At 38.8% G+C, this 12,765-nt stretch overlaps 1 protein-coding gene across 1 annotated transcript in view; it reads left to right on the top strand.

The window, feature by feature from the left end:
- The window catches only part of FAT4 (FAT atypical cadherin 4), a 147,482-nt gene that overhangs the window by 70,949 nt on the left and 63,768 nt on the right, over positions 1-12,765 (top strand). Inside the window, exons 2-4 of the mRNA XM_021292324.2 lie at positions 3,436-3,567; positions 7,606-7,867; positions 10,260-10,610. Of these exons, the coding sequence (XP_021147999.2) occupies positions 3,436-3,567; positions 7,606-7,867; positions 10,260-10,610 (745 nt within the window). The remainder of the gene's footprint in view (positions 1-3,435; positions 3,568-7,605; positions 7,868-10,259; positions 10,611-12,765) is intronic.

Below are 12,765 nucleotides of genomic sequence, written 5' to 3'. Positions count from 1 at the left end.
AAGTTTTCGTTCCCATGTTAAAGGTATTATCAATATAAATGGGAATCAAGGATATGTCAGATGAGATGTTGCAAAAGTTTTTGGTCAGTGACTGGCCAGAGCTCTCAGGTGACTGATTTGTGTGTGATCATCATCACTTGCACTGATTGATGAGTTTGAGGTCATGCAAGAGTATTCCCCACGTTAGACAGATTTGGAGAAGGGGGGATGGTTATCACTTTCCATGTAGCCTAGGAGCGTTGCTTCCTACAGTCCTACAGATGTTGTCACCTAGTGGTTCCTTCCTGTTCCAGAGACCAAGATTTGAACAAATCTCTTGCTCCCTTTTTTTCTTCATATTTCAGTTTTTGAGGCCCTTGGTTTCCTAGATACTTACTCTTGTACTTGCTGTTGTTGCTGGGGAGTGTTTTGCTTTCAGTGCAAGCTGAGATTGCAGTGCATGGTTGTGTGACCTTTCTAAACATGATGCCTGTGGTACAGCTGGCAGGTAGTATTGCCATGGCCACCCTGTCGTGCTTTCATTAAGTCTGGGGCAGAAGTGTACATACTTATTAATTAATAGTATACGATACTAATCGAACCATGTATTTCAAGAATCTGAGTGACGTACATTGATATTTTTATGCAAATGTGACATGGGATTAGAAAGATAGATCAGTTGGTTGTGGAGGAGATGTTTAGTTTAGATCTTTGATTAAAGCTTGTTGGATTATTTTTTTCCTCCTCAGAAAAGATGTGATAAGACATGCTGAAATCTTCCAGTGCCCCATGGCAATGAAAGACTTTTGTGGTCATGGTTGCCCTGTGAGCTTCTGCTTGGGGTGGGAACTTCCAACATAATTTTGTCATGAAATAATATTTCTGATCTCCTGAATAGAAGACTGGACATCCAACTTACACCCTAACTCGTTCAGGATGTATGCTTTGTTAAATGAGGCCTTTGGCATAAAACTTATTGGACTGTTTTATTTTGAGGAAAACATTTTTTCTCAGTTTTCTCAGATTTTACTCAGTTTTTCTCGGAGATGTAATATTTCTGTGAAATTCCTGTAAATGATCAAATCCCAGGATCTTATTCCTTAGGTTTGCAGTACTGTGTGTAAGCTGAAGTAATAAGTTATAGCAGAAGTAAAAAGGGATGCTAATTACTTAGCCAATAGTGAATTACAAAGCAATATGCATTATCTAAGCTTTGTGGATAAATAGTAAATTATACTGTAAATGCTCTTTAAAAATATTTTTGTCTCTAAGCATTTCTCTTATTCGTGAATTTCTTATTTTTCCATTATACAAAGCATATCTTCAGTATAAAATATATTGTCTTTGTTGATGTGTGAGCTGATTTTTCAGGGTAAAATTACTTCACCTATTATTATTCTTCTTTTTGTCAGTTCTCCAGAATCTGACTTTATAATTAATTTATTTTGTCCCACAATCCTTAGCCATCTGTATTCTTGGATTCTGACTGTTTTACATTATGCAAGCTGTAGGTCATGCACAGCTCCTAACCCAAAACCCCAGAAGTTGTCATATATTTTTCATATGATTTTTACAAAGCGCAATCTCTCATTGTGAAAATGGATGCTGGGGGTGAAATGTCACCTGCAGCTGAAACATTAGCTGTGCGTTACATACATGGTATGAATAGATAAATTATAGAGCTGTGCAGCTGCTTTACCTTGAAACCGTATCTGGGGAAATGCTGTATTTGGAGCAGAGGAGCACAGTTTGCTGTGCCAGTTCAGGGGGCAGCACCCGCCGGGCCAGGGTAGCTGACAAAAATCCTTCATTTGTCATTTCTGCTGTATCTCACCCATTTCTGTGATTAATTGTCACCCGGATGCAGCAGCCACCATGAAAACCAAGACGGGCTGTTTTATTCTCTGAAAGTTTGTGTTTGGTTAGACAGTTGTCAAATCATGGCTGGTGATGCTACTGGTACTTCCATTAGGGATTTAAATTTGATGATAAAACCTTCTGGGTTAATCTGCCTCAGACCGTGAAGTGTTTTATCTAGTATTTGTGAATGACTGAAAGAATTAAATATGATATAAATAAAGAATGGACTTTTTTTAGGAGCCCATTTAAGGCTTATAAGACCAGTTTTGTTTGCACTTCCAGCAGATATAGCTGTAAAATTAATATAATATTTCCTTTGTTCTTAAAGACACTTCAGTTCTCTTTGATGCTGTGGAAAAGCTCTGGCAGGCGGACAGGAACAGTAGCCTACTGTGGTCATAAATATCGAGCCCAAACAAAACAAAAACAAACAAACCAAAAAAGATCATTTAAGCTATGCCTCAGGTTCGATTAAATTTCCAGATGAAAGTTACCTCCCCATGTGGCATGGCAGATATTATGGTATAAATAATATTTGGCCTGTCAGCCCAGGTATCTCCTTTAAATCATCCCTATCTTTGCCTCTCTTCCCATGCAACAGCCCTGTCTACCTTCCTCCTTGATGAGCAATAAAGACAGACTTCCTTCAGCTACTCATTCTTCTCATTCGCAGGTCTTCAGCGTTTGGTGGCTATTTAATATCTTGGGTCCAAAACCAGCCTTTTTTTTCTGTGATAAATGCAAAGCAGCTGTGTTTGCTCTTTCATTCTTTTTTTTTTTTTTTTTAATATTACATGCCATATCTGGCAACAGGGGAAAACCAAGCTCTGCAGCTTTTTAAATTAGCATCAGCAGTAGGATGAGAGTTCAGCAATCTTGCGTGTGTAAAACTATGAATAAACAACACATAAAAACCTTTCAGAAACTATCAATGCTACTTTGAAAAGCCTACAAATCAAATATAGCATGCGAAAAGAACATTTGTTTAGGTGTGCGTAGACAAGGGCAGTAGATGCTGGTGGGTGCTTCTAAAGTAATGTTTATGTTTGCATTTAGAGGAGAGATTTGAGAGAGAGAAAAACAGATTTATTTTTTTTATTGATTTTTTTTTTTTTTAAATGAAGTGCAAGGGTGTTTTTTCCTACCTCAGAATGGAGAGTTGCCAATATATAAACATTTCAGAGAGAATTTTACACCACCTCATCTTTATGTCAGGCAGCATTTAACGGTTGAATGGTCTCCTGCCCCAGGACTTGTCAGCTGTCCTCCAGGGGCTGACTTTGAGGATTACAATGACAGTCTATCAGTGGATCTTTTCCAATATAAACTAGACTAGGACCATTTAAAATCAGGTGCTATCAACAAGTCAAATTAACTTTATTTATGTTAGGGGCTCTCCTATGAGTATTTTATAACAATGTGGAATTTTAATATCCGGAGGGGCTTTTCCTGTTGTCGGTGTGATTTGGGAATGTTCTAATTCATGTGATTAAGAACAATTTAGCTGATTCCTTTCAAAATTATGTGATTTGTAATGTTCAGGTCCCATCAACATCTAACTCAGTGCTCACACAACTTTTTTCCTACCTTTTACAGGTGGAAATAACACTTCAGGATATCAATGACAACCCACCAGTATTCCCCACAGATATGCTTGATCTGACTGTAGAAGAGAATATAGGAGATGGATCTAAAATATTGCAGCTGACAGCCATGGATGCTGATGAGGTAGGAGCATGGTTTCATATTTTAATATCTGTACTGACAATGCTGTTCTGGACATACAACTTGTTCCCTTGCTCTCTTTGTGAGATCTTGGCCTTGGGAGTTATCGCTGTTATGCTTTAAACTGCATTTGGCCCATTTACAGAACTATTCAGTGTCATGGGGTCACACTCAGGCAAACACACGCAGAAGCAAGCAAGACAAACACTTTGTTTTTTGAAGGCTGCTCACTAGATGGCACATAATGAGTTAATGTTTTCCTAGCATCTCTTAATGAGCAGTTCCACTAATGACAAAAAAAGCCCTGCGTTTTGGTTCTAGATGGTGGGGTTTTTATCAGTCTCATCATATACCATACATACACTACAATTTGTGCTGGGCCACCAGCTTGTGATAAAAATTTATTGACATTCAGTTTAAGACCACAGCTTTAGATCTAAACTGACTTTAAAGCAGAGATGTCAAAGTTGAGTCCAATTCTAAGGTTTGTAATAAAACTCATATGAGGAAAGCCTTGAAGAGGAAGAAAGCTTCTTATAATGCGTGTTCGCCCTTTCCCTAGAACTATTTAATATCACTGTTATCCTCTCCTAAAGAAAGTTTTATTTCACCAAAAAGGAAATAATGCTGAAATACATGCTCTGTACGTCAACCTGTTTGCAAAGTCTTTATGCCTGCTTAGATTCATTGCTGTGAAGATGCTGCAATTAAGGAACTATTACAAATCTACCAAAACTCTTTGAGCAACTGATATGGAAGAGTTGGCCAGGCAGCTCAGTGAGGGATATTGCAGTCCTGCGTGCATGTCAGGCAAATACATCAAAATATAATTTGATGTATTCATCTCTTTTTGAAATTAAGTTATGTGAATGTTAATCATAATGTTTCATTCAATTGAACTGATTTTATTTCCGTTGGGGAAAGGCTTAAAAAGTCAATATGAACATGGAAAGAAGTTTGTGTTGTCGTTAAAATATAGGTTTACACTTGACAACAATGTGCAATTTTTGCCTTCAAATAATAAGGTAATTCAGGTCCCTCAAGAGAATATTATTTCTGGTATTTTTTATATTAGCTTGGTTAGTTGTCCTGTGATTGCTAATTGATGTACTTAATCTTACTACTACAGGGGGAACCACTGACACACCCTCAGGAATGCTGCTAATGTGTTATGAACTTCTTGTTCTTTCTGGTAGCAGCCTGACATAGAGACACCTTTGGAAAGGTGTATGTCTGTATCAGAAAAATGTAGCTGTTTGTCTTCAGATTAGGAAGAAGTAAATATTGAACTACCACTCTCTGCTGTGATACTGCAAACATATCTAAGATTTTAGCAATGTATGATACTCCAGCCTCTTTTTGACCATTCCTAAGTTGCACCCAATATGTTATTCATTCTGAAGCGCTCAATCCAGTGGGAACTGATTTGTTACCTTAGACAGAAATCAGTCAATCTTTTTATAAAAAGGAATTATTTCAATTTGCCTATCAAAATATTTGTAACTCAAAACCTTTACAAAGATCCCAAGTTTTTTACCAACATGCAGTTTAAGGTCAAGGTACTTGCGTTTTGTTTTGTTCTGTTTTGTTCTGTTTATTGTTTTTTTGTTTTGTTTTCATTTGGTTTTGTTTGTTTGTTTTTCCCTCTTTGCAGTTGAGGCTACAGTGAATGCTCCTTGGTTTTCATATAACAATCTTTCAATGTTACACTTTTCTGGCCTCTTTCTTTACACGTATACGTATGCATAGATATAAATGTGCAACCCATACATGCAACTCAGTAATACATAGATGTGTGGGCGTACTGCCTTTACTATATGCTTTCAGAATCAAAGTTTTACCTTCAAAAGGGTGACAGAGCCATTTGTGTACAAAAATCTGTCTTAAAAATATTTTAAAATTATAATATGAAGGCAGCAAATTTCAAGCCCTTGTCTATTAGAAGGACTTCATAGAGATCTGAGATGTAGCAACATTCTATAGGTGTTAAGTGGTACTAAAGGCTTTGTACTATTACAACAGCTTCTAGCACCTTGCAACTGTTTAAAGCCATGTGTCAAAGGGAAGTTTCTGTACAGGTTTTTAAAAGGTTTTGCATATCTATATTTTGCTGTGCCTCTCACCCAACTCATATAGAGTGACTAATTTGATTAAACCAATATAACACGTGGCTGCTGTTTTAGCTGTGCTCTGTTGTGAGGACACTGGCTAGTCAAAGGCAAACAAGTAGTGAAGAATGTGGTCACCTCTGAAACCTTAAATTCTCATCAGATATTTTTGCGAAGTCACACAATTGCAGGAAAGCGTGTTATGTCCCCCAGGAACACCTGAGCACACAGATGCTGTGTGCACTGAGGCACTGCATGCAGCTGTTCAGCACTGAGCACCTGTAGACGTTTATTTTCTTTCTAAGTTTCATTTATTCAGTTAGCTCTGTCCAGCTCTTTGAAATAACGCTCCATAAAACATGATTGGCACAAGGCACTCTCATAAGGTCAGGTAACTAACGCTTGCATCTCATCTCACAGATATGAGTGGGCATTTATCTTTGTTAATTTGCTTTTTTAGGCAAGAGTGTTTGAAACAGGTGTGCAGTTTCTTTCACCCTGATCTCTTTGATCTGTTGTTCACCGCAGAAGTGGTGAGGGCACGGTAAATAGCTGGCTGTTGCCCTGCCCACTCCCCACGGTCAGCATGGGGAGTGTAGGTACACGTGTCTGATGTTGGAGGTTACCAAACCTTCAGTGCCCTGAAGCATGTCTTAGAAAAAGAAAGACGTGACCCCAGGATCTCTTTTTGCTTTCCCTTAAAGACCAATGTCAGTCTGCTAAGCAGAAAAAAAATATAGCAAAGTACTGGCTTTTGGGGGAAATGTCAACCAAGCCAGTGTTGGGCACTCCACCTGCACGCCCTGGACCACCCTTCAGCCTGCAACATCACACTGCGCAACCCATCCCCAGGATGGGGGATGAAAACAGCTCAGGTAGCATCATCTTTCTTACTGGAAAACCTCAGTACTCCTCACAGCTAAGACCTGTAAGGTGGAGATAGGAGCATGGTTTCATATTTTAATATCTGTGATGATTTTTATTACTAATCCACATGACTTTTCTCAATATTTGTGACAGGGAAGGGCTGAGGCAAAAAGCATTGTGTTCATATTTTTTTTAATGGAGGTTTCAATATTTTTTCCTGTTTTAATTGAAACTTTTAAAGGAGAAAAAAAAGTGATGATTTTTTCATATGTTCAAAGCCCATATGAATCCTTTTTTTCCAAGGGTGAATTAGATATTTTGTTTGACCCCAAAAGCAAATGCTTTTGACTTCCAGGGCCTGCCAGCTCAACCCAAGAGATCAGAATTGTGATTTTAGTGACACATGATTTGTCACTTCGGGGCTGTTTATTCACAGGGACAAATGCATTTCCATGCATAAACAGGCCTTTGGGGGACTGCTCCAAGGCACCCATGCAAGCGTGGTTTCTCTGAATTTCTCCTGGCCAGGAGCTGCATCTTTTGCCATGCGCGGTGGCTGGTGGCCCTGCCGCATGGCTCCCCTGGTTCTCCCTCCTCACATCCCTCCCTGTCCTCTTCCCTCCATCCCACCTCCAGGGAATAGGAAGGGCAAAGCTGATCCTCCTGGCAGGGATTTAATTTAACCTTTGGATATAAAACAAGAAGAATAAACACTGATCCCCATTAAGAAGGCAGATGTTACATTGCTCAGTGACACAGGCTTTAAATTAAAACAGGTATCAGAGCTTTATGGTACTGACTGGATCTGTGATCCTTTCATGAATAGTGGAGCAAAAAGTGTCTGGGTAATCTCATCATTTCACATCTCATAAATAAAAACTGTGTGCGTATGTGCCTTTACTGGGAGATTGAAGCAGGGACTGGGCAGGGAGGCTATTTGTTAAAGGAAACTGTTCTCGAATATGTTTGCCAAGTGCAGTTACTGGAAAGACTCTTGTCTTACTGAAAATTGTGGTGTGGTTTTCCTGGCAAATAACTTGATTTGACCGCTTTTGGTTTTACTTAGGGAGCCAATGCCCTCGTCACATACACGATCATCAGCGGTGCGGATGATAGCTTCCACATCGACCCCGAGTCAGGAGACCTGATAGCCACCAAGCGCCTGGACCGGGAGCGCCGCTCCAAGTACTCCTTGCTGGTTCGTGCTGATGATGGGCTGCAGTCCTCGGACATGAGAATAAATATCACTGTTAGTGATGTTAATGACCATATCCCTAAATTCTCCAGACCAGTGTATTCCTTTGACATCCCAGAAGATGCCACTCCAGGTAAACAGGAAATGGCCCTAAAATTGACTGGCATTTTCTTTTTGTTGATACACAGTCTGTCGAGGGGGATGGGGTAGCAAACCTGACCTGTTCAGGAGGCAGAAGATGCTGAAGGCATCTATCGGATGGGATGGAAAGACAAAACGAATCACATCATGCTGACAGTCTGCTCGCTAGGAAATCTGTATTGCTAGTGGGGCCAAATTTCTTTTCAATGGGAAACAGAGAAATGGTTGCTACTCAAAAAACTCCTAAACGCAGAATAGAAATTATGCCTGTACCCCCATTGAAGCTTCTGAGTGCTGCTACATAAAAAAAAATAAAGTAACAGAAGGAACAATTTGCAGGATACAAACAGTATAACCTATCATGGAAATATGCCTTGGTGATGCTCGTATTGATTTAGCAAGCCATCTTCAGTGAATATGACTTTATAGTACTTAATTCATCAAGGGTAGGATTACAAAATGGATGACCATTTTGTAAATCAGTAGTACACTGATTCCTTAATATTCCCTGCATGCGCTCAATTACTAAACCTAACATCATATTCCATTGATCTTATCTTTGACTTCTGTCTTGACAAGGCTTTCTGTACAAAATTTAACACTTTTAAAATAATTAATTCTTGTTCCTAAATATGATCACCAGCCTCTTGAGCTGCTGTTTTCTTCTTTTAAATGTTTCATATGCAAGAATGCTTTGACGTTTGAAAGTTGGCTCTTAAGCTGGAAACTCTTTAAGCTCTCAAAAACAGTTTTCAAAAGCTGTGCTATATTATATGTCTCAAGATGAGAAATGAATATTGCTTGCAGTAAAACATTTCCAGTGTATTATACAGAGTCCTAGTATAAAAGCAGTATCTGCCTGTATTAGTAACTGAAGCATCTTAGGAACTTGTTCTAAAACATGGATTAACAAAGGAGGTGTAAGGGACATGTTGATAACTTTCAACCTTTTATTACGGCTTTGACTTATAAACATGTGAGGCTCAGCTCAGGACAGCCAAGATTACCCTTATGCCTCCAACTCTTGCACTCTGTCCCACAGTCGCTGTCCCAAAATTCAGTGGTGTTTTGTATTAAAGGATTATAGTGCAATCAGCTGTGCCTCAGGAATTTGATCTGGAAGTAGTCGAGATGTCTGGGTAGCGTGGAGTGGTTTGGTTGCTGATCCCCAGCTATGTTCTTCCCTCTTGTCAATCAGAGCAGACCTGTTTCAGCAGGCCTGGAACTGGCGAGCATAATTCCCTCCACGTTAAGATAAGGCTTCTCTCTTTAATCATTTATGGGGTTTAGATTTGTGCCATGTTCCTGGCTCAGCAGCGATGGATGCCTAAGGAAGGAACAGGGAGATTTTGCACTTGAAGTGCTGCAGCTTCTCCTATATTCCCTTCTCCAGCCATCCCAGAGCAGCCAGCAGGCTCACCCAGAGGGGTGCAGTGCAAGGTTTCCACTTCTGGGCTCTGTTCTCTGTCTCAAAGTGTCCCCCTTCCCCTTGCGGCATAAACAGAAATATTAAAGCATTAGCTAATCAAATCTGTCTAAAAGATACTAGCAAATTCTGCTGGATTAAAGGAAGTTGTAGCACTATTCCTCATTATGATGATAAGCAGTTTTTGTTGTCACGTTGCTCAAAAATAGTTAACTGTACTGAAATGCATGTAATTCATCTGGCTCCATGGAAAAGAAAATTAAATTATTTACTTTCTTGGAAATAAGCTGATCTTAATTATAATTAGTGTTTGAAATACTAAAAAGTGACACTTAATTTCCAAACTTAAGTAAGATAGGTCAGTCATGCGATCGCAGCTATGCAGAAATGAAAACAATGGCACAAATTCATGAGGAGTTGAATTTCAAAAAACATTGAAGAACAGACCCCTATAAGGTTTCTAGTTTTCTAACCGCAGTTACCCTGCAAAGGCACTTTTCCAAAAAGCAGAGCTGGGATATTTGATATGTACTAACATTTCAGTTTCTGCATCTAGAAAGAAATATCTAGAAGGTTTCAGAAGTTCTATTTGTCTACGAGGAGGTGAGGGTCCTTTGAGTAGTAGACAGAAAATATCTAGTGGGAGAAAAGGTATTTTTGACCCAGTTGATAATCTTATCAGGACAAGTTCCCATTTAAAGATTAGAACAAACTTCCTGGCCATTTCTTGTTTCATTTTGTTTTGGTTTTTTATTAGCCCTTTAAAATAAACATCATACTGAATACTGTTCCTGCCAGCCTTGAAAAACCTTTCAGAGGCTAGTCATATGATATTGAGGCTTGAATTTTTTACCGGAGGGTATGTCTTATTCTAGAGAGCTGTTTGTTGATTAGCTGGCTCTGACCACACCAGTGACCTGCCTTTTGTGGTGACTTGTTTTGCTGTTGTGCTGTGCAGGTTCCTTGGTGGCAGCCATTCTAGCCACTGACGATGACTCCGGTATCAACGGGGAAATCACGTACACCGTAAGCGAAGATGATGAAGAGGGTATGTTCTTCCTGAACCCCGTTACTGGAGTCTTCAACCTGACTCGCGCACTGGACTATGAAGCGCAGCAGTATTACATCCTTACTGTCCGTGCGGAAGATGGGGGAGGCCAATTTACTACCATCAGAGTGTATTTCAATATATTGGACATCAATGATAACCCACCAGTGTTCAGCATGACCTCATACAGCACATCTTTAATGGAGAACTTGTCTCCAGGATCTGCTATTCTCAACTTCAGTGTCACTGATGCAGATGATGGTAGGTGTTTCCTCATATTCTGTATCTCTAATGATAAGTACGTGTTTCACGTTAGCAACACATTCAAAGACTAGAAAGGGCAAATTCAGGCTATCCTTAGGATGCCATCATGTGCTTAAATTCACTGCGTGCTTTGTAAATAGAGGTTGTTTTTCTCATATTTCACATTAGGTTTACGAGGGTGGTTTCTTTCTTATTTTTATTTGTGATAAATTAAGAATATAGTTAAATACTGTTTTCTTGATATTGCTGTTGTGGAAATGAGTTGCAGAGTTGTATTTTACAACAGTTGAGCACCATGATATCTCTTCTGGTGCTTAGGTTGCAGTTTAAGTTAGGTGTAAGTGTTCTTTCAGATTTTTTTTTCTCAAAGTTTATAATATATTCTATATAGTGTTCTTGCAATATGAGACTCCATCTGCAATCATCACAGCAGATATCCTTAAGTGTACTGTAACTTTCGAGTGCATCAGGAAGAGAATTGTGATCTGTAAATTATTGAAAGTGGAGGTTAAAAACTGATTAAAAGGGATCATGGGAAATTTGCTCTTTAAGCTTTAATTTGGGGTTTATTTATGACATCTAGGAGGTGTTAACGTGTTAGAGTGTAAAAGATACAATCTTTACAGCTTACTTAAGCATTTTGCCATACCATTTATGTTCAAGCAAGAATTGTAGAATATGAGCGTTAAATACATAAAATCATTCTTTCCATAGTGTACTGCATTTCCTTAAGTGTCCACAGACATTGGTCAGAGTGACTTACTATAAAATTATTCGTAACACTCATACTGACTTTGCAGGTGAAGGTTATTTTTGTGACACGTTAAGCAAACTTGTCTCCTCTCAACTTGACAATGGCTCAGCAAAGCCCATAGAAATGCCTCAAACTGAAATGTGCACTTCAAGCACAAAGAATCTGCATGCTTCAAGGAATCCCAGTTTATGCACGTAAAGCAACTGAGCTGATCGAGATTATTCAGTAAAACAGTTTTTCCTCAGGAAATGCTGGGTTGTTGAAGTCAAACATTTTTGTGGAAACATAAATTTTGTGCTAATGGATAGAACTTTCCATGGTAAAAATTGTGCAACTGGTTTTGAGATCAGATTGAGAAAGTGAGAGAGAAGGGGTTCCATAAGATAAGCCAACGAGTCAGAAATTATAATTTAGTGGTATTGGCTATTCTTACATGGGTCTGTCTTTCAGCACTCTTGTTAAAGCTTTTATTTTAAGTAAACTAACTGTGAATTGGATGAGGAACTTGTGCTTGTATCACGCATATCCAGGGAAGTGATTGATCCTTCAGACCTGTAGATAAATGGACTTGTGTCTGATCTATCTCTTCTCTTATTTCTCATTTTCCTGTTCGGAGTATAATGCTTGGTTTTAAAACTTTTCGGAAGTTAATTTCTCTTAACGATTATGGGTCTGTTTTCCTTTTCTCTTGCACCTCATACAATTAATTTCCATCTGCACACAGTGAATGTAAACTATACCGTAGCACTGACATACCATTTTACATTCATCATGCACTCAATTATGAAGGAAGCAAATGAGTATTTGAGGAATAATGCAGTGAGAAGTCAGACAGATATCTTGCTGTTTATATTTTTTGGCACAGATACTTTTCTAACAGGCTGGATTTAAAATTAATAGGGTAGAAATTTCATTCCAAGAGCATGCCAGATTGAGTTCCCCAATAAGACTATAACTTCAGCAAATGTTATGATCTATTGGTGTTTCTGTTTCAAGCCCAAAATTGTTATCCTGTTTTTTCATATATTTTTCTAGACTACAGAAATAACTAGTACCATACTCCTCTACATGTGGCTCACAGATAATGCACTCAGTGCACACAAATACAATTCCATTGTTTGTTTTTGTTACATGATCCCATAGTTTGAAGGAGGTCTGAAAAGACATGATTTCATAATGAGGTATACCTGCTGGTTTAGCATAAACACTGATAAAAGACAAAAAACATGGTGAGAGTGAAACTGTTGCCGTTGTCATTTTCTTGTTCGACACAGCCCTTGGGAAACAAATAGCTGTTTCTGCCAGCTTGGACAGTCTCATATACAGATGCATAGTAAATATCAGCCATGACTCTTGGTTATTTACAGAACAATAAAGAACTCAGTTTCTTGAAACACA

The sequence above is a fragment of the Columba livia genome, chromosome 4 (genome assembly GCF_036013475.1).
Source record: "Columba livia isolate bColLiv1 breed racing homer chromosome 4, bColLiv1.pat.W.v2, whole genome shotgun sequence".
Taxonomy (NCBI): Eukaryota; Metazoa; Chordata; class Aves; order Columbiformes; family Columbidae; genus Columba; species Columba livia.
This window is presented reverse-complemented; position numbering and strand designations above follow the sequence as displayed.